General features: G+C 46.5%; 1 protein-coding gene across 1 annotated transcript in view; it reads right to left on the bottom strand.

Moving 5' to 3' along the window:
* Positions 1–22,232, bottom strand: part of cdh23 (cadherin-related 23) — a 201,967-nt gene that overhangs the window by 59,991 nt on the left and 119,744 nt on the right. Inside the window, exons 13-25 of the mRNA XM_029254210.1 lie at positions 18,137–18,201; positions 17,743–17,980; positions 15,491–15,596; positions 14,486–14,613; positions 12,958–13,030; positions 9,087–9,203; positions 8,764–8,876; positions 8,339–8,446; positions 4,340–4,529; positions 3,198–3,343; positions 2,784–3,003; positions 1,570–1,722; positions 571–684 (exon numbers count right to left, since the gene is read on the bottom strand). Of these exons, the coding sequence (XP_029110043.1) occupies positions 571–684; positions 1,570–1,722; positions 2,784–3,003; positions 3,198–3,343; positions 4,340–4,529; positions 8,339–8,446; positions 8,764–8,876; positions 9,087–9,203; positions 12,958–13,030; positions 14,486–14,613; positions 15,491–15,596; positions 17,743–17,980; positions 18,137–18,201 (1,771 nt within the window). The remainder of the gene's footprint in view (positions 1–570; positions 685–1,569; positions 1,723–2,783; positions 3,004–3,197; positions 3,344–4,339; positions 4,530–8,338; positions 8,447–8,763; positions 8,877–9,086; positions 9,204–12,957; positions 13,031–14,485; positions 14,614–15,490; positions 15,597–17,742; positions 17,981–18,136; positions 18,202–22,232) is intronic.

Here is a 22,232-nt window from a genome sequence, read left to right as displayed (position 1 = left end):
ACCTGACAGTCTGGGGCTGAACTGTGTTCAGGAGCACTTTAAAGTTTAAAGGCCTCGTTACAGTTACATGACTACAGCTTGCACAAGACTAAATACATAAATACTGACATTTACATTTATTTATTTAGCAGACGCTTTTCTCCAAAGCGACTTCCAACAAACTCTATGTAGTGTTATGAGCTCAAATACCTTATTCACCATGGTGACTTACACTGCTAGATACACTATTTACACTGGGTCACTCATCCATACATCAGTGGAACACACACACACTCTCTCTGTCTGGGAGAACCTGAACAGCATGTCTTTGGAGTGTGGGAGGAAACCAGAGCACCCGGAGGAAACCCGCGCAGATATGGGGTTAACATGCAGACTCCACACAGACTGAGTGGGGATCGAACCCACGTCCTCTCGCACCATCCAGGTGCTGTGAGACAGCAGCACTACTGACCATGCCACCGTGCTGCCCAAATTTGCATATGACTTATAAAACCGCAGAGCTTCAATAAAGAAAATGACTCAGACGCACCATCACATCGTTTCTATATACGCATGAAGGCAATGCCTTACCGATGGCCTCGATGACAAGGGTGTAGGAGGCCTGGGTCTCTCTGTCCAACCCCACCACGGTACGCACCACGCCATTGCGGAAGCCCACGCTGAACTTGCCATCCTGATTCCCATCTAGAAAGTAAACCCCACACACACACACACGCACGCACGCACGCGCACAAAGAGAAAGTGATGGATTGACAGAAATCATCGAAATACACCTGGATTTCACCACACAGACAGAATGACACCTCAGGAGGTTTGTGTACTGGAAGTAGCCTGAACAGCTCTTCTGAAAGCCTGACAGCCAATCTTCATTCGAGACATTATTTTTGGCGACTAAAAGAATCGAGATACTTGTTCAGAAGTATGTTTCCCTAAATACCAACATGGAGCTGACAAGAAAGAACTGAACGTAAGTGCTTTTTGCTCGAAACATCTCCGATCACAGCACAGCGAGCCAAATGGAACTGTGAACTTTGCTGTAAGACTTCAGCTTTTATTTTTTTATTTTTTTTTTTGCTCAGTGGATGCAGCTGACCTCTCGGCCATGAAGCGAAAGTAACCCGTTCGACGACGAGGAGCTAAAAGGTAACACTTTTGACCTGTGGAGTGTAATTTAGAGTTACATTTATTCATTACATTGACATTCATAAACGTGCCAGAGAGAGCCTAACACAGAGCTGGTAGTGCACTGGTTAGAGCTGCTGCCTTTGGGGCCCAAAGGTTGTTGGTTTGAATCCCACCTTCAGCTGTAGTACCCCTGAGCGAGGTACTTACCCTAAACTGCTCCAGTAAAAAAAAAAAAAAAAAAAAGTTGCTCGGTTGTATAAATGGGATAATAACTGTATCTTAACTAGTCGCTCTGGAGAAAAACATCGGCCAGATATGTAAATGTACACACCGCACCTTACTCAAACTGTGTGCCTATTTAAGCGATGACGTGCAAACGAACGGAGGTGCGAGCTGCGCGGCGACATCGTCGTGTCGATCGGATGCCGACTCGCGAGAGCTCACCCGTGATGAAGTAGCTGAGCTCTGCGTTGAGGCCGGCGTCGTTGTCCGTACAGTTGAGTCGCGTCACCACGAAGTCCCGGGCGACGCTTTCCAGCACGGACGCGTTGTACACTCTCGGGTAGAAGGTCGGCGTCTCATCGTTTACGTCCAGTACTGATGGAAAAGAAACACATAGGCTACGGTTATAGTCAGAGCTGTGGAGTCGGTACACAGAACCTTCGACTCCATCTCCAGTAACCCAACAATTGCTTTCGACTCTACAGCACTGCCCAAAAGTAGCACATTATTTTGGGGGTCTACTCATTGGGCAAATATAGGCCTAAACCTATATTACACCTTTAATTTTTGGGGATCAGTTTATACGCCGGATCGACTTATATTCTGGCAAACACAGTACATTTAGTCGGAGTCTGTACATTTTCATCGACTCCGACTCCAATAACCCAGTAATTGCTTCTGACTCCAACTCCACAGCTCTGTTATAGTACTCAGATAATTCACCTTAACATGCTAAATAGTTTGGGGACAAAAGAAGATGATCTGGGAAAATAACGAGAGGAAAGATGACAGCTACCTAATACACTCTCGACAACAGTGCCTGCTGACCAAATAACAACATACTTTTACAATAAGGTTAAAAACGATCAGCATCGACTTGTCATTGTTAAATGGCTAAAATAATTCACCTGGCACCTTCATCTAAAGTGACTCACAGTGTTGGGTAATGTGTTTCACAATGATTTACCCAGTTGCACAACAGGGTAGTCCCACTACATCAGTTGAAGGTAACTACCTTGCTCAAGGGTACTACAAGCAGGGGTGGGATTTGAACCTAGAACCTTCAGACTGTAAGGCAACAGCATTAACCCAGATGCTACTGGCCACCCTAAAACAGCGAGCAGTTCTTGTCGTTGAGTTCATGATGCACACTCCTCCCACGGAGAAGAAGTGGGCAAAAAAGAGAACGAAGAGGTACACTGACCCAACAAACCGAGAACCCCGGGTTCCCCTCGGTGAGGTTCTAAATGTACCACGATTTTTAATCTAATACCTTCTGCCGACTTGTGTATTATGTGGAGGCGATGCTGAGTGAATGCTCTCATGTCTATGTCTTAACCCTCGGAATGTCATATAGATTTGACACTTTTTACGCTTGAAATCCCGCCCGGTGCGAGACAACGGACACCCGACGCCGCAGCCCTGCTCCTCCGCACCTGTGATGGTGAGAGTGCTGGTGGAGGTCCGCGGGAACTGGCCCGCATCGTAGGCCACCACGCGGACCAAGTACTGCCCGATCTGCTCCCGGTCCAGCGTTGTCGTGGAAACCAAGAGGCCCGTGGTGGTGTTGAGAGCGAAGTCGAGCCGAGGCATGCCCATCTGCAGGGTCAGGGTCACCTGGCCGTTCTTGTCCTCGTCCGGGTCGGACACCTGAATCTGCGCGGGTTGAGCGGGAGACGTAAGTCGAAGTGAAGCACAAATGCATATAAACGAGCTGCAGGAAAACAGCGAGAGAGCTGTGCGAAGCCTTCCAAAGCATGCGGAACGCAGACGCGAGAAGCTACTGCGTGCCGGACTCGGACAAGCACGAGGCAATCGGAAAGACGCGCAGAGCGAAGAGAGCGACTGACCCTGAAGACCGAGGATCCAACAGGAAGACCCTCGGGGACTTCCGCCACAAATGGGAGGTTGAGGAACGTGGGGTCGTTGTCGTTGAGATCCAGCAGATTTACGAAGACCGTGGTGCTCACCGAGGAGCGCAGAGGGGGCCTTCCACCTACAGGGGGCAGCACAGGCACACAGAAGCCCTCGACCGCCGCCTCAAAAATAACTTCTCCGCTACCTTCCGGTCTACTCCAGGTGTGAGTATTCCACTGAACTAAAAGAACTTAGGAACACTGAAGCATCTGGGTCATTTTCCTCAGTAGATACATGAGAAAATACAATGCTTTTGTCTCGTGTTTCGGCGGGTTCTCTGCATCTAGTTGTAGGACTTGCGTGAAAATCTGATCACATTTCAATCAATCAATCCATCAATCAAAGGTTTATTGGTCAAATGCACAACAATAGAGCGTACAGCAATGGTTGCCGGCAATGAAATGTCTTTTCCCGCAAGCTCATGACAACATACATTAAGATGGCAAATAAGTTAACGTTTCCAGAAAACAACACAATAGGAACTGGATAACACTAATAACTATTAAGTGAAACTATTTAAGGAAAAGCAGATGAGTGGTTGAATTTGGATGCTGCTTGACTGTTGAGGAGTCGAAAAGCCTGGAGGTAGAAGCCACCGTGTCCTGCCGTCAGTCATTGGAAATGTTTACCGGATGGCAGGAGGTAAAATAGCGTGTGACCAGGATTACTGGGCTCCTTGAGGATAGCCTTGGCCTTCTTACGGCATCTCACGTTTTAGGTCATGTTCATGTAGAAATAGAGGCAATTGTAAAGGGTTTACAAACTTTCAAATATACGTGTGGAGAATGTCATGTGTACATTGTTGATGGGATACATTTTTCTCCGGGATGTGTGTCGCTTTGGAGGAAAGCGTCTGCTCAACGAATACATGCCAATGTGTTGGTGCAAGAGTGAGGACGCACAGCATCTGGTGCGAGCGAGATCACAGAAGAGGAGGCGAGAAGAGTCGCTGGGAGACAATGAGAAATGGAAAGGCAAAGAGATGGGAGGATTGACCGAAAGAGAGGGAAGGACGGGCAGATGGAGGCAGGAAGACGGACGGAAGGCGGCAGGAAAAGGCCGAGTTGGCGCTCACTGTCGCTGGCAGAGACGACGATGGTCCTCATGAGCTGGGCATCCCTGGGGCTCGGGCTCTCCCTGTCCAGCAGGGCTCCGCTGGTGCGGATCTTCCCGCTTCTACTGTTGATAGAGTAGAAGGGGTTGGGGGGGCTGATCTGGTAGAGCACCGTGCCGTTCTCGCCGCTGTCCGGGTCCACGGCCAGCACCTGGGGTGGGGCGCGGGGGCGGGGAGACCAGAGGATGCACAAAACATGGAAGGAATCCAGGTAAAAGAGAACACCATAAATCAGGAGAGAAGAATGTAGTTTGGGAAACAGCTGGAAAATGTCATCAGGGCACAGCGCCCCCCGCTGGTGGAGCACGAGCGTGACTCGTCCGATTTCCACCGCTGGCAGCGCGGAAGGAAAGCGCGACGAAATGAAGCATCTGGGCAGATTTTCGAGACGAGCCGTTGCAGCGTCAAGTTAAAAAGCGGGACACGGCGCACCGTGTCTGTTAAAGAGAGGAGCTCATGTGTGCGCAACACTGCTGAACGTAAGTGAATTAATAATTTGACGAATACGGTTATGTCAAGTGCCTAAGTGCAAATATTTTCTTTAATGAGCCACATGCTCATACAGCCACGTTATCTATGAATAGACTGTCAGGAGAAAAAGTAAATGCTTGCATGATGAAGGAAATGTGAGAAAATTTCCACTTTTATGTCACTTGCTCAGCAAACACGCTTTACTATATTGCCAAACCTGGTTTTCGCAGGCTGCAGACATTATGGCATTTAGAGTATAAAACATTACAAAAATACCAGTACATGGACCAAATCAAGCCAGGCCAGAACACCAGTTCCCTGCTGGGATTGAAATCTGCGGCTCATTCATCAGCACACCGCTCTGCTGCTGCTGCTGCCTGGTCTCGGCAAGGTTATATTTTTATTAAATTTCTCAGATTTGTGCTTTTTTACCTCCGTATTGTAACTGCGCTTTATTGAGCACATACATCACCTATCAAAAACTGTCAAGTGAGACACTGAACTTTTCGCTAATTTCCCTTTATTTGCCGCAAGTTGTGTGCAGTTTTGAGTTTTCTGCTCGCAGACTTTCTTTAACCACGTTCCTGTCAGGTCACGGTGGTCCGGAGCCTATCACCGGGTGGCAGGCTAGCAGGGCTACACTCCAGTTGGGACACCAGTCCATCACAGGGCAGCCAAGCATGCGCATTCACACACTACAGGCAATTTAGAGCCACCAGTTTACCTGAAACACATGTCTTTGGACTGTGGGAGGAAACCAGAGCACCTGGAGGAAACTCGGACAAGAACATACAGATCTACAGTAAACCCAAACAGCCCAGGTACTGTGAAGCGTCAGTGCTCCCCGCTGCACCTCTGTGCCACCTATGACTTTTGAAATTGGTTGAAATTAACATTTATGCACCATCATTTCTGTTGCCATCGTTTACCATTGAAATGTTAAATAAAACACATTTACGTAGGGTACTGTAAGTACACGTTGATCTTTTTACCCCGTTAATTTGTATCTGAGCGCAAACACGACGACGTACACTGAATACGCTTTAATTCTCTTACGCAGTCACGTTCGAAGACGAATCACAGTGTTTAGACCTTCAGCACTTACGAACAAAGATTTAGACCTGGCTTTAGAAAGGAGTTTTGGCCAGACAGAATGACCCAGTGGATGTAATATATGTTCCTTTACAGGTGGTACTCCAGTGCCAAAGAGACACTTACATTTATTTATCTATCAGACACTTTTCTCCAAAGCGACTTCCAGTGAACTCTATGTAAGTGTTATGAGCCCACACACCTTATTCACCGCGGTGACTTACACTGCTAGATACATTACTTACACTGGGTAACTCATCCATACATCAGTGAAACACACACACACACACACACTCTCTGTCTCTGTCACTAACACACTACGGGTGAACCTGAACAGCAAGTCTTTGGAGTGTGGGAGGAAACCAGAGCACCCCGAGGAAACATGCAAACTCCACACACACTGAGTGGGGATTGAACCCACGTCCTCAGACACTGTAAGACAGCAGCGGTACTCGCCGTGCCACCGTGCCGCCCTGTAAGATGGCGTAAGAGCAACTATGAATGCAGATACAGTTTCGTTGTGGAACGGTGCCTACAGGCATGAAAGAGACACATGTGTTAGGCGCCGTACCACTGACTGATCCGTCTTGCCTTAATTACATCTGAATGAGTAATTAATTAAATACGAGGAAAGCCAATAAATAAGCAATGCGGGCAATTAGCGGCCCTTAACCGGACTTGCGCTGGGTACTGAGATGGGGCGGCACCCACAGGCAGAGATGGAGAGCGAGAGAGGCGGGCTGGCAGAGGGTGTCGGAGGCCGTGAGTCGGCGCCACTCGTTCCTCACTCGCTCGCGCTCAGATGCCCTTCACGTTCGGTGCAGAACGGACCTTCACTCTCCTGCGCTGGCGAGTTGCGCAATTAAGTATGCATTTGACTGCGGGCTATATTTTAATTAACACCCAGACCCCATTAATTACACTCACTGGCACATTGTTCATTTAAGGATGAGCTGGAGTTTAATGAGCAGCTATTCGTAGCAGAAACAGTATGGCAACTAATAAGGGGGGTATGTTTACCCCTTGGTGGGTTTAATACATTGTAAATGCTTGATCATCTGCTATACCACAACCAGACTGCTTCGCGCTTCCACATCTGCATGCATGGTGGTCCCACGTACGAAAGGAAAATCGTGGAGGTTCTCAGTTCTGGCTCCGTTGTGGTGGAACGACCTCCCCCTCTCACTCAGAACTGCTGAATCCCTGTCCACATTTAAAAAGGGTCTTAAAACTCACCTCTTCCAGACTCACTTTGCCCATCATCTCTTAAGTTCATGTAGAGTATAAACGTTCATGCACCCTAACTTTAAGATGATGCCCGGATAAACCTTTACTCAGCTACTCCTCCAATGTATCGAAAAGGTTTATATGTATCTCAAAAAAATAAAAATTATAAGGAAGGTGATTTAGAATCATGGATATTCTGATAAAGTTTTATGCAGCTACTCGTGTGATGAACATTGGTTCATATGGTGGAAAAAAACTAACTGCACTTTAGAATCATGGTTCTGTATCCAAGTGTCTCTTTTTCTGCTCATGTAATGAACACATTGTCTTTTCTATGAGATCTTCGTCGCTTTGGAGAAAAGCATCTGCTAAATGAATAAATATAAATGTAGATGTAGATGCATCTACTTGAGTTCCCAGCTGGTCCTGCCACGTTGTTTTGGCCATTTTATGAAATCATGTTAATGGTGACAGTAGATCATACTAAATATTACAGCATGTCATTTTAAACCATTACTGCTAAATAAATAGGCGTTTTAATATACTCTGATGTAAATAAAGAAACATTTTTGCAGTTGCTCGCTCTGGGGCTGAACTCTTACCTGTCACTCCGAGAATTTACAGGTGGTGTGAAATCAGCCTACCGTTTGTGAATGCACTTCATAGCCTTTCAGTACTTCCTTTTTTCCGCTTTCACTCATGTATCAAATTGTATAAAAATTTAAAAAAAGGCATTAGTGCTCTTCCTCTAAGTTTTGTAAAGGGGAGGAAAAAAAAAAATCCTAACAGGGATTTCCCTGAAACCACTTCCTTTGTTCAGGACGGCGACAGCTAATCCTCTCGTTCTCGCAAGGCCGTGGATTTGCCTCGAAACAGCTGCGAAACATTTCCAAATCTGCATTCGATTCCATGAGCTCCTGTGGTGTCACTTACCTCAGCTGCATAAATACACTGGATACAAATGAGGCCTATTAGCTCTTTTTTTAATCGTACAGGGTAACATTCAACTTATCTGCTCCCTCCAGACTCATCCCCACCGGCTGCTCCCACGATCAACTACACCGGGGATTTGGACTCCGTTCGGCTGTCCGACGGAGCTGGATCTGGGGTGATGCGAGACGCCAGAGGTCAGAGAGTTTAGGGTTCAGGGCGACAGTCCATGGGGCTCACCGTGACCACGTCGGTGTCTGCAGGGCTCATCTCCACCACATTCACTTCATAGGGTTCGTCGCGCCACACTGGGGGGTTGTCGTTGATGTCCAGCAGGGTGATGTTCACCTGGGGGTGGAGCAAGATAAAACACCGAGACGCACTAAGAGCAGCGAGGAAACGCTCAGAGATGCCAACAGCAGCCACCGGACAGACACGAGGTCACACTTTCGCTGAGAGACACGGCGAGACCAGGAGACAAAAAAGTTCTGGTCATTGATCCCCACCTCTGACTGTAGTACCCTTGAACAAGGTACTTACCCTAAATTGCTCCAGTAAAAAATTACCCAGCTGCATAAATGGGTAAATAACTAGGTAGCTTAACATCACGAGTCGCTTTGGTGTAAAGCATCAGAGAAATTAATAAACGTAGATGAGGTTGTTACCGTGGCGATGCCCGTCTTCTGCAGAGGCCCCACCCCCCCATCCACAGCTCGTACGATGAGAATGTACTCCGATTTGAGCTCCCGATCCAGCAGGGCTGTGGTGGTGATCTCTCCTACAACACACAGCGATCGCACTGAATCCACACCACGATCAGGATGTACAGCACTTGCAGACACACACACACACACAAGTAGTGAATACCTGCAACGGTCCACACGAGCAGTCACACGCAAACCCACATACAGGCTAAATACCCCAAATGCCCAAACAGATCACCGTCAGGTCACAGCCCCTTCACGTTGACCCCTCGCCGCCCCCTCACCCGAGCGCGTATTGAGGCGGAAGTGGGAGGAGCCCTCCAGGGAGTAGATAAGGGAGGCCTGGCCGAACTCGCGGGAGGCGTCTCTATCTGTGGCGTTCACGTACAGCACTGTCGCCCCTGTGGGGAGAAGAGGCAGTCGGGGGGTGGTGATATGGACGCAGCCAGGAGTGGGGACACGAGGGAAAGCACTCGACTTACCCATGTAATGAAGGTGGAAGAGCAGAGACAAGGGCTCGAAATTCTGAACTGTGCTGTACGAGGCCCTGTTTCGGCGCAAAATGAACGAACGCAGCAAGGTTCTGGCACCTGCGAAAAACCTAAGACAGATGCGAGCCCCATTTGGCAACATGGCTCTGACCACCTGTTGGCAACGGGATCCAGGAAAACCCCCAGCCCCTCCAGCACATAAAAATCACATAAATGAAATCTAAACATAATGAAATATAGGGCACACAGATAAAAAGAAAGTGAGAAATTATACAGGGTTTCCCTTGGGCAATTCTCCATGTACCTACACATTAAAGATTGAAAAAAAATAATTAATTTAGGTGGAGACAGAGAAACCACAGTTGGACATTTGGAAAGGGCAGATGGGAAGGAAAAATCCCGCGTTCGGAAGTAGAGCTGCAATGCAGGCACCGTGAAAGGCTGGAGATCGACAGAGATGCTTTTCCCGTCACCCTCCAGTACAACTGGGGTAATATTTGAGAAAAACCTGATAAAAAATGATAATAAACCCGATAATCTTAAAGTCCTCTTCTCGCCGGGGGTGGAAGAACCTGGAGGAAGGTGGACGGAGTCCAGCTTGCCACACCATTTCGCTCTGGTACGGAAGTCTTCATTACTATTATGTTTTTATATAGCACACATTCATTTATCAAGGATGATTCATACTCAAGATACAGTGTCAGTCGTAAGTTCGGAGCACACCTGGATAACCTGGGCGACGTTTGCACGGAGCAAACTGGGTAGAGGAAGGAAAGCAAAGCAGCACACAAGCGCTCTTGCTGCAGAAGAGCTGGGCAAGGAACGGCACGATCAAAAGTGATCAAAATTGCGAACCGAACGGCCCGCGGGTGTACTCAAACTTTTGACGGGCATTGTATTTTTACGACGATTCAGGTCGACCATCGAGGTACGTATGCCCCATTCCCCATCATTACGCTTTTTACCCGCAGCCCAGTCGCCAGCCAGCGCCACTTTTGGCGGCGCTACTCTGGCAGGCCCCTAAAATTCAGATTAAGTACCTTATGAAGGTGTCCAACGGCAAGACGTGTCGTGGGACTCGAGCTGCACGCCTACTGGTCACAAGCTTCAAGTCTTACTGACTAAAGCTCCCAGCCTTCACGCACAGCTCTCGCTAACCTCCTAAGTCACGGTGGAGCCGGTGTTACCGCTGGTGGCAAGAGAGGCAGGATTGGAATGTTTGCGTTGCCCCCTCCCCTCCGAAAGTTGTGTTTAGACGCGTGACAGAGGGCTGTATGCGCCATGCTCGTCGACTGGCTCCGAACGGTCCAAATCTAATTTCCTCCCGCTATTGGAAACAAATCTATTGTCTGGAATAAAAGCAACCTCTGAATAAATGCATAATAATGAATAATATTGCTGGCAATTTCATTGTGGACACTCGATTTATTGTGTTCTGTCTTGGAAATAAGAAAAAAGCAAAACAAAGGAGGGTTGAGAAACACATGTGGAGGGAAGTTGTTCTGTAAGGACGTGGATATTGGCACCGAGGACAACCTGCAGAATGCTAGGCAGGGCAGCGTTTAGGGCGATGGCTCGGATGTTGTCAGGGAGCCGTACGGTACGATCGCTGCTTCGCTGGGGGCCACCTGCGGGAAGAGGTGCGCTACGGCCGCGCCCTCGATCCCCCTTTCGGAGACTTCCGAACGCTAGAGAGCGTACGTGACTCGCGCCCTTCAGGACACGCTGCTGTCACCTCGCGGCTGTTAGCGCTGCGGTGATTTATGCCGCTGCTTCCTGGGAAATCGCCGACTCCTGAGGTGCCCATCCATATAGATGAATCTGTTTTTATTCCTGCCACTGTGTGTGTGTGTGTATATATATTTTGCACATACTGAATGGACGATTTCGTTTCTGAGACTGGAGATTAATGCTTAAATAAAAATGTATACCGCCCACCTCGCACAAACAATACATAATTAAAATGCAATAACCAATTTTTAACCAATTTAAGCCAAACCAAATTCTCTACTCTTTGTGGTATGAGGGTAGCTGAAAAACCACAAAGAGTAAATAAACTGGTTTAACTCTTTCCATTCCAATCCGGGATGGTCCTGTCATGGTTTATACATGGGCTCCTCATAACAAAGTTATGTTATGAATATTCAAATATACAAATATTTTTCAGTTTACCTATACAGACATATGTCGCTTAACGACAGGGATACGTCCTGAGAAATGCATTGTTTGAACATCAAAGGGTGTACTTATACACGCCTAGATGGTATAGCCTCAATCATAGAGTGTACTCATATAAACCTAAATAGTATAGCCTTGATCATAGAGTGTTTTTATACCAACCTATATGGTATAGCCTCGATCACAGAGTGTACTTATACACGCCTAGATGGTATAGCCTCGATCATAGAGTGTACTCATACAAACCTAGGTAGTATAGCCTCAAACATAGAGTGTACTTATACAAACCTATATGGTATAGCCTCGATGCAGTCAAGAGACGTGGTAAACATGGGATTTATACTGCTATTATGACTTTATATTTTTTAGTTTCCTTTTTATCAATGATGCTTTGTTTTAATGTTGGATTTTTGGGCAAGAGGATAAGCAAGTATACACTCTTGGATGACATTTTGGATTGGGACCCTGCCTCATGTGGTTTGTTTCTGAGATAGGGTCTGGACCACCCTGACCCATTTACTGATAAGATCATGACTGTCTGCATTATTAACCATTTATTGTCAGTGACTTAGTGGTTCAGGGACTTTGGAGTTATGAACACAATGAATAATGAACAGGCTTCTGGTCCCATTTGTGTTCGGAATATGAGAAGAGTGTATATGCTCATCTTATTCCTGCAGTCCACTTAAATTTAATGTTAATAAAAAAACATAATCTTTAATAAAAGGTCAATTTATATTACTAAAAACATTATTAGAGCAACGCTTTCTATTAACACTTTTGTTTCAAATCACATCTAAATCAAGCAAAGACGAAACCACTAGATGATATGATCACACATACGAAACCATTTTGAACCTTTATTACCAAATGCACGGATCTTTTTCCTGAGAACGATATCGATGTCGCCTCTATCCCTGTTGTGGCGTTTGTTGCAAGGCAGAATTCAGAGAAAATGAGATACGCCCAAAGAAAACACCGAGCAATTTTTTTGTATGTTTGATTGGTTTTCTCAGCCCACAGCTCAGCGATGCAGGCATTTAAATTGTATGTGAATGCAGAAGTGGTTGGCAATGAGCTGAGGTATGACTGGGGGGGTTTGGTCAAACTTTGAACGGGCAGCATGGGAACTGGTTCCCACAGCTATTCAAGGGAACAAAATTGCCACTTCATGTCATCAAGACAGAAGCGGAAGACAGAAGAGCTTCCCCCCCTCCTTTCCTCGAGACTATCAAGCACCGTGTTAAAGCGAAAACATCCAGAGGCATCGTCTCTGATTTTCAGAGAAATTGTTGATGACGGCTGTACCTGTGGATCCAAGTTTAGAGGAACTTCTCTGGAGCTGTAGGGCGGAGCTTCGCGATAAATTTCTGACATTTCGCCATGTCGTTCAGGGTGACGTTTACGATGCCGTGGTACCGAAATGTGCCCGCCCCCTCCGTAACCTCCGTCCCACTCCCTGCTGCCTTCACGGTGGGAATCGTACCTGCAATGATGTTCTCCGGCACAGTGATGACGTAGGACGGCTGGCTGAACGTGGGCGGGTTGTCATTTTCATCCTGACGAGATACGAGAGAGACAACAAATGACTCGGCCGTCATTAACAAGGACTGCTGTCACTGACTTTGAGCCTTCTCCTCTTGCTGTTGCCACACACAGACAAGAGCAGTGTGAAACAGTGAGGCTCCACACTGTAAGGGGGGGGGGGGGGGGTTCATTGTGGGGGGCTGTCGGAGACACTGCCGTAATAGAAGGAATATCGCAGGCTCTCAATATTACACACACCACAGTTGGTCTCCCTTCCTGGGGACCCCCGTGCTTTTCCGTCTTGGGCTGAGATACTCCGAGACATGCCAGAGTGAGCTGTGCCTATCGGTCCCCGACCCCTCGCAGGGGAAAGTGGGGAATATTGTGAATGATAACAGTGATAATGAGACTGAGAAATGTCACAGCAAACATGCATGGGTAAGCAAAGCCAAAACGCTGAGAAAAGGATGAAATTAACAAGTGTGACTGTGTGGGAGGGTTGCGAAACACACACACACACACACACACACACACACACAAACACGCACACTTTCTTCTTCTAACACACGCTGAGACACAGAACTTCATCTGTGTATTTATGTACTTTGCGTTTGCGTATTCAGTGCCTGTATGGATATATCTGTCAACAATATTACTCTTGGAAAAAATCTATCTACAAGCATGGATGTGTTTATTACATTGAATATGATTTTTAATTTTTTTTTTTTGAGCTTCCGTACATCTTGGGGACTACATACAAAGTGTCTAAGTATATTTGTGTCTAAATGTGCCCAAGTGGTCCAAAGAACTGAAATAATATTAAACGTGTAAACAGAAAGTAACATTTGCAAACATATGTAATTTTGGAGGAAAGCATCCGCTAAATGAATAAATGTAAATGCAAACACCAACTTCTGCATTGCCAAAACATGCTATATGGTTTATTAATGGAAAAAAATAATAATAGAAATTAACTTGGAATGAACCTTTAACATCGGCATGAATATGAAATATCAAACAAGGTAAACAGCAATAAATAAATCAATAGACTCAAGGACTGAAAGCTTTTAGACAAAGACTAAGGAGGATAAGGTGGACCTGTGCCTACAGTAACTTGTTATCAGTAATTAATATTATTCACGGTGGCATTTTTTTCATCACAAAACTTCAACTAAGCAAAGCTGGGAAAATCCACAAGGAAAAGAAACTTTATGAAAAAGATCCTTCAGGAAAAAAAAAATTGCCCAAACCAATTAATATTAAAAATTAATTCTTGCAAAACTGGAACCCGGAATTACAATCAAATCTAAACCATGAAGCTCAGCAAAACTTTAAATGTCAACTAAAAGAAAAAAAAAAGCTGAACATGGTCCAAAAGGCTGAATTATCCAACAGCAGAGAGAGAGAGAGAGAGAGAGAGAGTGAGAGAGAGGGGGAGAGTGATGAGCAGATGAGTGAGGTATGGCAAAGATGGGTGTACTTCTTACAAACAGCTCCACGGTGAGGGGAACGGTGCTGTTGAGAGGGGGGGTCCCTCCATCCCTGGCCATCAGTGTCAAGTAGATCATCCCCCCTGGAACGGTCTCGTAGTCCAACGGTCTGGTGACACTGATAACTGTCAGCAAGCAAGAGGAGCAAAGGTAGACTCACTGATTTGTAATTACAGCGAAGGGCCGACCTGCGCCAGAGTTATATAGATTTTATTACACATATTGACTTGCTATCATGCTGTAAAATCGATTAAACAGTACAGCATAACGCGAAAGACATTCCAGCTATTGCTTTGCAATTACGATGCATTGTTGAGAAATCCAAGCTATAATGCACACTGTGCTGATATTGATCACTTATTGCCAGTTAAAATTATTAGGAATATTTTGGGAAATGGAAAAATTGCTATAGAGGGTTGATTTGTAAACATTTGTTGAGTCATATATGGTCTCCTGAAAGTAATGAACAAAAAGCAAAGATAAGCAACTATTTATTCCTTTCACTGACAGTGAATGCTTAGAGCAAAACACAGTCTCCGGTCATGCTCATGAATATTAATAAGTTGGCCTGCTTGGAAAATATTTTGGTTCAGTATGTTCGTTAAAGTTATGCTAAGCATATTGATAGTGATTAGAATTGGGAACAAACACGTAATGACCTCGCCGCTGCTGAATATTCAAAAGCACCTGTTTGCCCGGGAACTCCATAGGTTCACTGGTGTCATTGTTAAGCAAAACGAATTTTGCAGATTTTTCACTGAATTTAAATATCGTTGTTTTAACGATTCCTGTTTTTTTTTTTTTTTTTATCTTGGATAAAAATGCACACATGCATTAATAAAGGCTAAAATATTTTCTGCATACAAAAATCCTTTTTACCCACTGACACGCTGATGAGTTTACAAAAGAAATTCTAAATATATGCAATGCAGGCTGTGCGCGATGGTTCTGCCTGGTCGTACGACTGATCCGGCAGCACGGATCCTTCCAGCAGAGCCCCACCTGCATATCCCTCCACCATGCTGATGCTGAAGTAACTGGGGAACTGGGAGGCAGCGATGATGGTGTAGGTCAGCACATTGTTGGGTGGGGAATCCTCATCCGTTGCCTGTAACACAGTGAGTGAGAAGAAGAGATAAAAAGCCAAAACCAGGAATGAAAAGCAGCACGGTGTCTCATAGCGCCTGGGGGGTGTGAGAGGACATGGATTTGATCCCCGCTCAGTCTATGTGGAGTTTGCACGTTCTCCTTGTGTCTGAGTGGGTGCTCTGGTTTCCTCCCACACTCCAAAGACATGCTGTTCAGGTTCACCCATAGTGTGTGAGTGAGAGAGTGTGTGTTCCACTGATGCATGGATGAGTGACCCAGTGTAAATACTGTATCTAGCAGTGTAAGTCACTGCGGTGAGTTAGGTGTGTGGGATCATAACACTACATAGGGTTCAGTGGAAGTCACTTTGGAGAAAAGTGTCTGATAAATAAATAAATGTACATGTAAAAGGAGGACGCATAAAAAGTACTCGATGAAGTGCAGGGTGTTCTGCGTGCAGAAGATCCAACCTACAGGTAACTACATAACTGGAAATACTACAGTATAAAAAGAGATTTACAGTATTCATGGAACAACATATAACTGTGCTGAGAGAAGGGACAACAAAGCAAGCGCTAGTAAATGTTACATTTTTATTAACATTTCCATATGACTGAACAGGGAGGAGAGAGAACTATAGAAAGGGTGTTTTTTGCCTGTTCTTTTTTTTGTCTTTTCTAAGTGCATCTCCTCTTTTTGACTCTTTGTCTATCTCTGTTCGTGGGCAAGTCCTTGGCAGATGTTGAACCAAATCTCTTTGTCCCACGGAACATGAACCAGTTGATCACCAAACACAGGTAAGCAAGCGAGGAGGGGAGAGTGAAGAGAAGGGTGAACCAATGGGAAGATGTGGAGCGCTGGGAGGGGGGGAGGCACGTCAGATGAACGGGAAGAAACCACAGCTCTTTGCAGTTTAGAAGGCAATATAGGAAGTCTGGAACCCTCACACCCACACCCACACCCACCCCCATCCTCAGCCCCAGCCGCCAAAGCCCTCAAAAGCTCTGCTTCACTCTAGCGGTGGTGTAAAGCGCTGACTACACACTTCCCGGGCCAACTTGCTCATTTCTCAGAGCCTTCATATTAATAACCACAGTGTTTAAGGTTACCTCACTCTAATCAAACGCAGCAAGTCAAGCATTAAGGGCTGCACACGCAACGCTAATAAAAGTCTATGAAAACGGCACTTGGTCTATGGGCCCATAATTGCCTTTCTCACAAGGTGTGATCAATAAGGAATGCAGAGCCATTAATTACCATTATTCACTTTTACTTTTGACCTTAGCAACAATGATGGAGAAGGGAGAAATAACAGTGAGTGACCGACAGCTATGATGTCACAGCAGCACAGCATTTAGACAGCATGCTCACAAATATACGCGATGGAGGCGAGAAAGGTGGAAGAGTATGAGTCAGACAAAGGATGAGAGAGTCGATGAGGAAAGAAGGAAATACGTTATCAGCATCAACCACTGATTGCTCCCCACCGCTCACAGGTGCCTTCTAATAGGGCTTTCACCACTATCAATTGTCCTTTACATAACCTTCATTTCCCTTCTGCATTGTCACCATCAACATCTTCAATCTCACCTACATCACTGTTGCCAGCATCATTCCCAGTTCTGTCAACATTTCCACCAGGTTAACCATCTCCATTCTCTTGACAAACAACCACTGTCATCAGCATTAACATCTCCATCTCCTTCTCCATCACCCTTCCAGCCTCTTTCTGAATCTTCAAAACCATGATCAAACCCCCTTCTCTTCTCCATCTCCATAATCAGCAGTAACATCTCCATCACCCTTCCAACCTCTTTCTCCATCTTCAAAACCATGACCAAACCCATTCCTTTCTCCATCTCTATCAGCAGCATTAACTTCTCCATCCTCTTCTACATCACCCTCCCAACCTCCTTCTGCATCTCCAAATCCACCACCAAACCCATTTCCTTCTCCTTCTCTATCCCAATCTCATTTTCCATCCCTATCACTATCCAAAGCTGCATCACATCAGAGTTTCTAACTGTTTATCTTTTTCCACTGCATGGATTTCCCAGTCTCTATCACCACCCCCATCTCCACCCTGTTCTCCAACATCATTAATCACAATCTCCATCTCCATCTTCATCATGCCTCATGAGTATGACTCAGCATGGGTCTCTCACCCTGACTCGGGCCACTTGCTGCACGGCCTGCTCGTTCTCCCTCAGAGAACCGGTGTACGCCTCCTTCTGGAAGATGGGTGCATTGTCATTAACATCCAGCACATTGACTCTCAGCCGGCCGGTGGTCTCCTCGCCGCCCCCATCGCGGGCCAGCACTGTCATCGTGTATCGGCGCATCAGCTCGAAGTCCAGGCTTCCTCTTAGCGTCACCCAGCCGCTGTCGACGTCCAGTGAGAACCTGGAGCAGCATCGACAGTAAGGTAAACTGAAGGAGACCTCCGACAGTCAGATTACGTTCTCAATGATATGCAGATATCAAGATGCAAACTAACAAGATAAAAATAAGAAAATAAAACTGTTTTTGCCCTCCAAATTCTTCAGATGAGATTCTTACTGGTCAGGTTCGTCACTGAAGTAGTACTGCACTACCCCAAAACTGCCAACATCACTGTCTGAGGCCTAAAAAGAGAGGAGAGAGAGAATTATTTATAATATAATCAACATTCTGCCAACACACACACACTTGCATTGGCCACAGGGTCAGCATTTCCTGCTTAGGGCTGTTGTCTTGCAACATCAAGGTGCAAATCCCACTTCTGCTCCATTACCCCTCATAAATGTATTTACCTTGAACTGATACAAAAAAAAAATATCTACACATTTTCAATAAGTCCTTGTCCAGTGTTGGGATGCAGAGCTGCAGAGCCTTTCCTGGAAACCCAGGGAATAAGATGGGATACGTCATCATAGGATGTTCACACAATCACAGCAAACAGTTCACCTGAAACACGCTTCTTTGGACTGTGGGCAGGAACTGCAGCACCCAGAGGAAACCTCCACGATCGCAGGAAGAATGCGCGAACTCAGAACAGACTGAGCTGGATTCGAACCCACATCCACCTCCGTGCAGACGCCATGCTATAGGACAAATGTCAGAGCGGACTCCGGCAGGTGTGCACACGGTTGGAGGCGTGAAGTTAAGGCCCTGTCGGCGTCCTCCCCTGTCTCCTCTAAAAGAGCTTAGTTCTGCCCCATTACCGCACGCAGAGCTGCCTCGCACGAGCTGGGAGCAGCAGGGGGTGAGTCGCCAGCTGGCGCTACCCGGTCACCTGCTTGATCCCCACACCGCCCGGGCATTCTGACAGCATAGAGCCAGTGCCAGCCTACAGAACCGCCACAGAAATTCCACCTTATAAAAGGTTACCGCCTGCACCTTCTACGAGATAATTCGGCACAGGGTGTTTTTCTGACCAATATCGTACATCGGTACTCTCGTGATGGGTGGCCCGGCACCAGCACCGGTAAGCTGCGTCTTTGAATTGGAGTCGCTGAACGGGTCAAAGCTGGACATCTGCTTGGGTTTTTGACACCCCCGTCTGAACATCAGAAATGAGAATAGAGGTGGAGTAAAGGGCGGGGGTGGGATGAAGTGGCCATCTGATGCAAAGTTGAGAAAAGATCTGGGGGATAATTATGCTCCTGGATGCAACTTACTGCACTGGATCAGCTGTGTGGGAGTGCTTTGAAAACTTCCCTTCCTCATCTTCAGTGAAAACTCACAGGGAAGTGTTTCCCCAGCCTGCTTCAAATGGGCCTGCTTTGCATAAACCCTCTATTTGCATTTATTCCTTTCTTTTAGCTGAAGCTTTTCTCCAAAGCGACTTACAATGTTAAGCTGCTTTTCAATTATTTACCCATTTACACAACTGGATAGTTTTTACCGGAGCAATTCAGGGTAAGTACCTTGCTCAAGGGTACTACAGCTGCAGGTGGGACTCAAACCTGCAACCTTTGGATCCAAGGGCAGTAGCTGTAGCCACTACGCTGCCAGCTGTCCTGATTTAACTGTCCATTACGGTTAAACTGTTAATTATACCAACCCCTTGCATTCTTAAGACTCTTAAACATGTACAAAAACGTTTATTTGACTATTTCCAATCCCTTTAAAGTATTTTGACTAGTCTGTTAAAAAATCACATTATATACTGCAGCTGAATCGGTGCCGTCTTGTTATTTATACCAGACTATAATGCTTATTAAACAGTTAGAATATCTGCAAGTGCAAATACAACAGAACAATACTGTATATATAAAACATTAGGAAATTAGAACTGCTGAGTTCGAAAAAACCTAAAGCTTTCTATAATTTGTAAAGTGTATTTTTTTTTTTGCATGGGTTCCAGGTACATTCACTGGGATGGAGAATAGCGCTTCATCAGGAATTTCAAAACAAAGCATTTTTTGTCCTCGAAGCTGACAGTCCATGTTCTGAGGAACCGTGTCTGTAGCTGTTCTTTATTAACAATGACGAGGAAGCATCATCCAGACAGGAGCCCATGATGAAGTACATTGACATAGCACACACACCATCTACCTCTCTCTCTCTCTCACACACACACACACACACACACACACACACACACACTGCAGTGCCCTTGGTTTTCTGTGCACTGCACTGCAGCACTATTGATGGATCATGCTTGGTAAAGTTTTTTAATGGAGTTTTACTTGACTGGGTCAGGAATCCGCTTCAAGGGCCATGCTGCTGTGTGTGTATATCTGCGTGTCTGCGCACAGCAGCTGCTGGTGTTTTTTGCTGTGTTTCTGGGGTGTTTTTTAATCAGTTTATACAGTGCCACATGTGGGTGCTGCCATCCAAGTACTTTTCCTTCACGGATTGACGCCATATTTTTAGTCAACCCTTAATGACATCAAAGAGGCTTGACTATGAATCACGATGTTTCCCGGGGTTTCAATGATGTTGATCCTCGGTGGCTGACCGGGAAAGACACACCAAGCACAATTTACATGGGTGTACTGTAGTCAGAGAGGGACACACTGCTGCTATGACCAGTAACAGGTCCAAACTTGTCTTCTAAATCTTGTACTTTGGCATCTTAAGTGATGACTGAATAACGGAATGGCCACACACCAGTCACAGTGAAAATTTAGTAAAACCGTAGAAATCTGTCCCGATATTCCAGTCTGTCCGGCACGGTTGCGGAAAACTCAACATGCCGGGGCTTCAGCATCCACAAGGGGAAGAGCAAGATCCTTAAGATCAATGCAGTTGTCAACAGAAGCCCCATCACACTAGAAGGCGAAGCACTAGAAGATGTGGAGAACTTCACGTATCTTGGCAGCACTGTAGACATGAAAGGTGGAGCAGATGCTGACATTAGAGTACAGATCCTCCAACTGAAGAACGTATGGAGATCAACTGACCTGAACATCTCCACCAAGATCAGGATCTACAACATGATCGTAAAGCCTGTCCTACTTTATGGAGCGGAGACCTGGAGAACCACTTCCACAACCATGATGATAATCTAGACATTCATCAACACTTGCCTCAGAAGGATTCTCTGGATTTGTTGGCCCGAAACCCTTAGCAGCAAAGAACTTTGGCAGCAAACAAAACAGCAGCCAGAGGAGGACATAATACTCCAAAGATGCTGGAGATAGACTGGCCACACCCTTTGAAAACCTGCTTTCAGCATCACGTGGCAAGCCCTCACCTGGAACCCGCAAGGGAAGAGAAATCGAGGTCGACCAAAAAACAGCTTGCGCTGTGATATAGAGGCATGAAGGAGATGGGACACACCTGGAAACAACTGGAGAGACTGGCTCAGGACTGGGATGCCTGGAGAGCTCTCACTGGCGGCCTATGCTCCAGGCGGGGCAAAAAGAGACGGCGATGACAATTCCAGTCTCTCCCAGCGACCACAGAGTGAGTCAAAAAACTGAGAACGTGGCAGAGATTTCTGAAGTTTCTGTTATAAGTGAGACACGGCCATCGTGCTATCGTACTGTTCCATAAATAGCAAAAGCGCGTAAATGAACGAGCTGAGATTCCTGCCCGTACACGTTCGCCTCTCCCATTCACCGACCGAGAGTCCATTTCTTACTACTTTTTTCTTCTCCTGCCGCCGCCCTCCTGCCTTTTTCTCCCTACCGCTAGGTCCTTTGCACTATCTCTCTTCCACACACACGCCCTTGTCCCCATCCTCCTCTCTCTCTCCTCCCATCTCAGACTATCTGTCCCTTCATGCGCCCTGCCAGCTCCCCCCGGTGAGTGACAGGCCCATAAGTGCTCTGATGATAGCAGCGAGGGGTGTTAGTGTGACAGGTGGAGTTGGGGTGACGGGGTGTAGGGGCACGGGGGGGGTGGTCTGCTCCCTGCCGAGTGTTAAAGCGGTCTTCTCCGGCGTGCCCCACCTGGCCGACAGTCCCCGTGATGAGAGATCTGATAGCCGTCTCACCCCCCGCAACCCCCTCGTGGCCCCCATCTCTCGCTCGCTCAGCTTCCGCACCCGACTGTCAACTTGGAGCACAAACAGTCACTTTGCCAACAGCTGGCCGAAGACTTTGGACTTCAAAGGGAGAGCGCCATGTCAAGGTACGAGTGCAAGTGCCACCCGCTGACCTACACCGTGGATCTCCCACTGAGAGTTCAGCACAAGGCGGGGGGAAACCCTGGCTAGATCGCA

Source organism: Scleropages formosus, chromosome 8 (genome assembly GCF_900964775.1).
Source record: "Scleropages formosus chromosome 8, fSclFor1.1, whole genome shotgun sequence".
Classification (NCBI taxonomy): domain Eukaryota; kingdom Metazoa; phylum Chordata; class Actinopteri; order Osteoglossiformes; family Osteoglossidae; genus Scleropages; species Scleropages formosus.
This window is presented reverse-complemented; position numbering and strand designations above follow the sequence as displayed.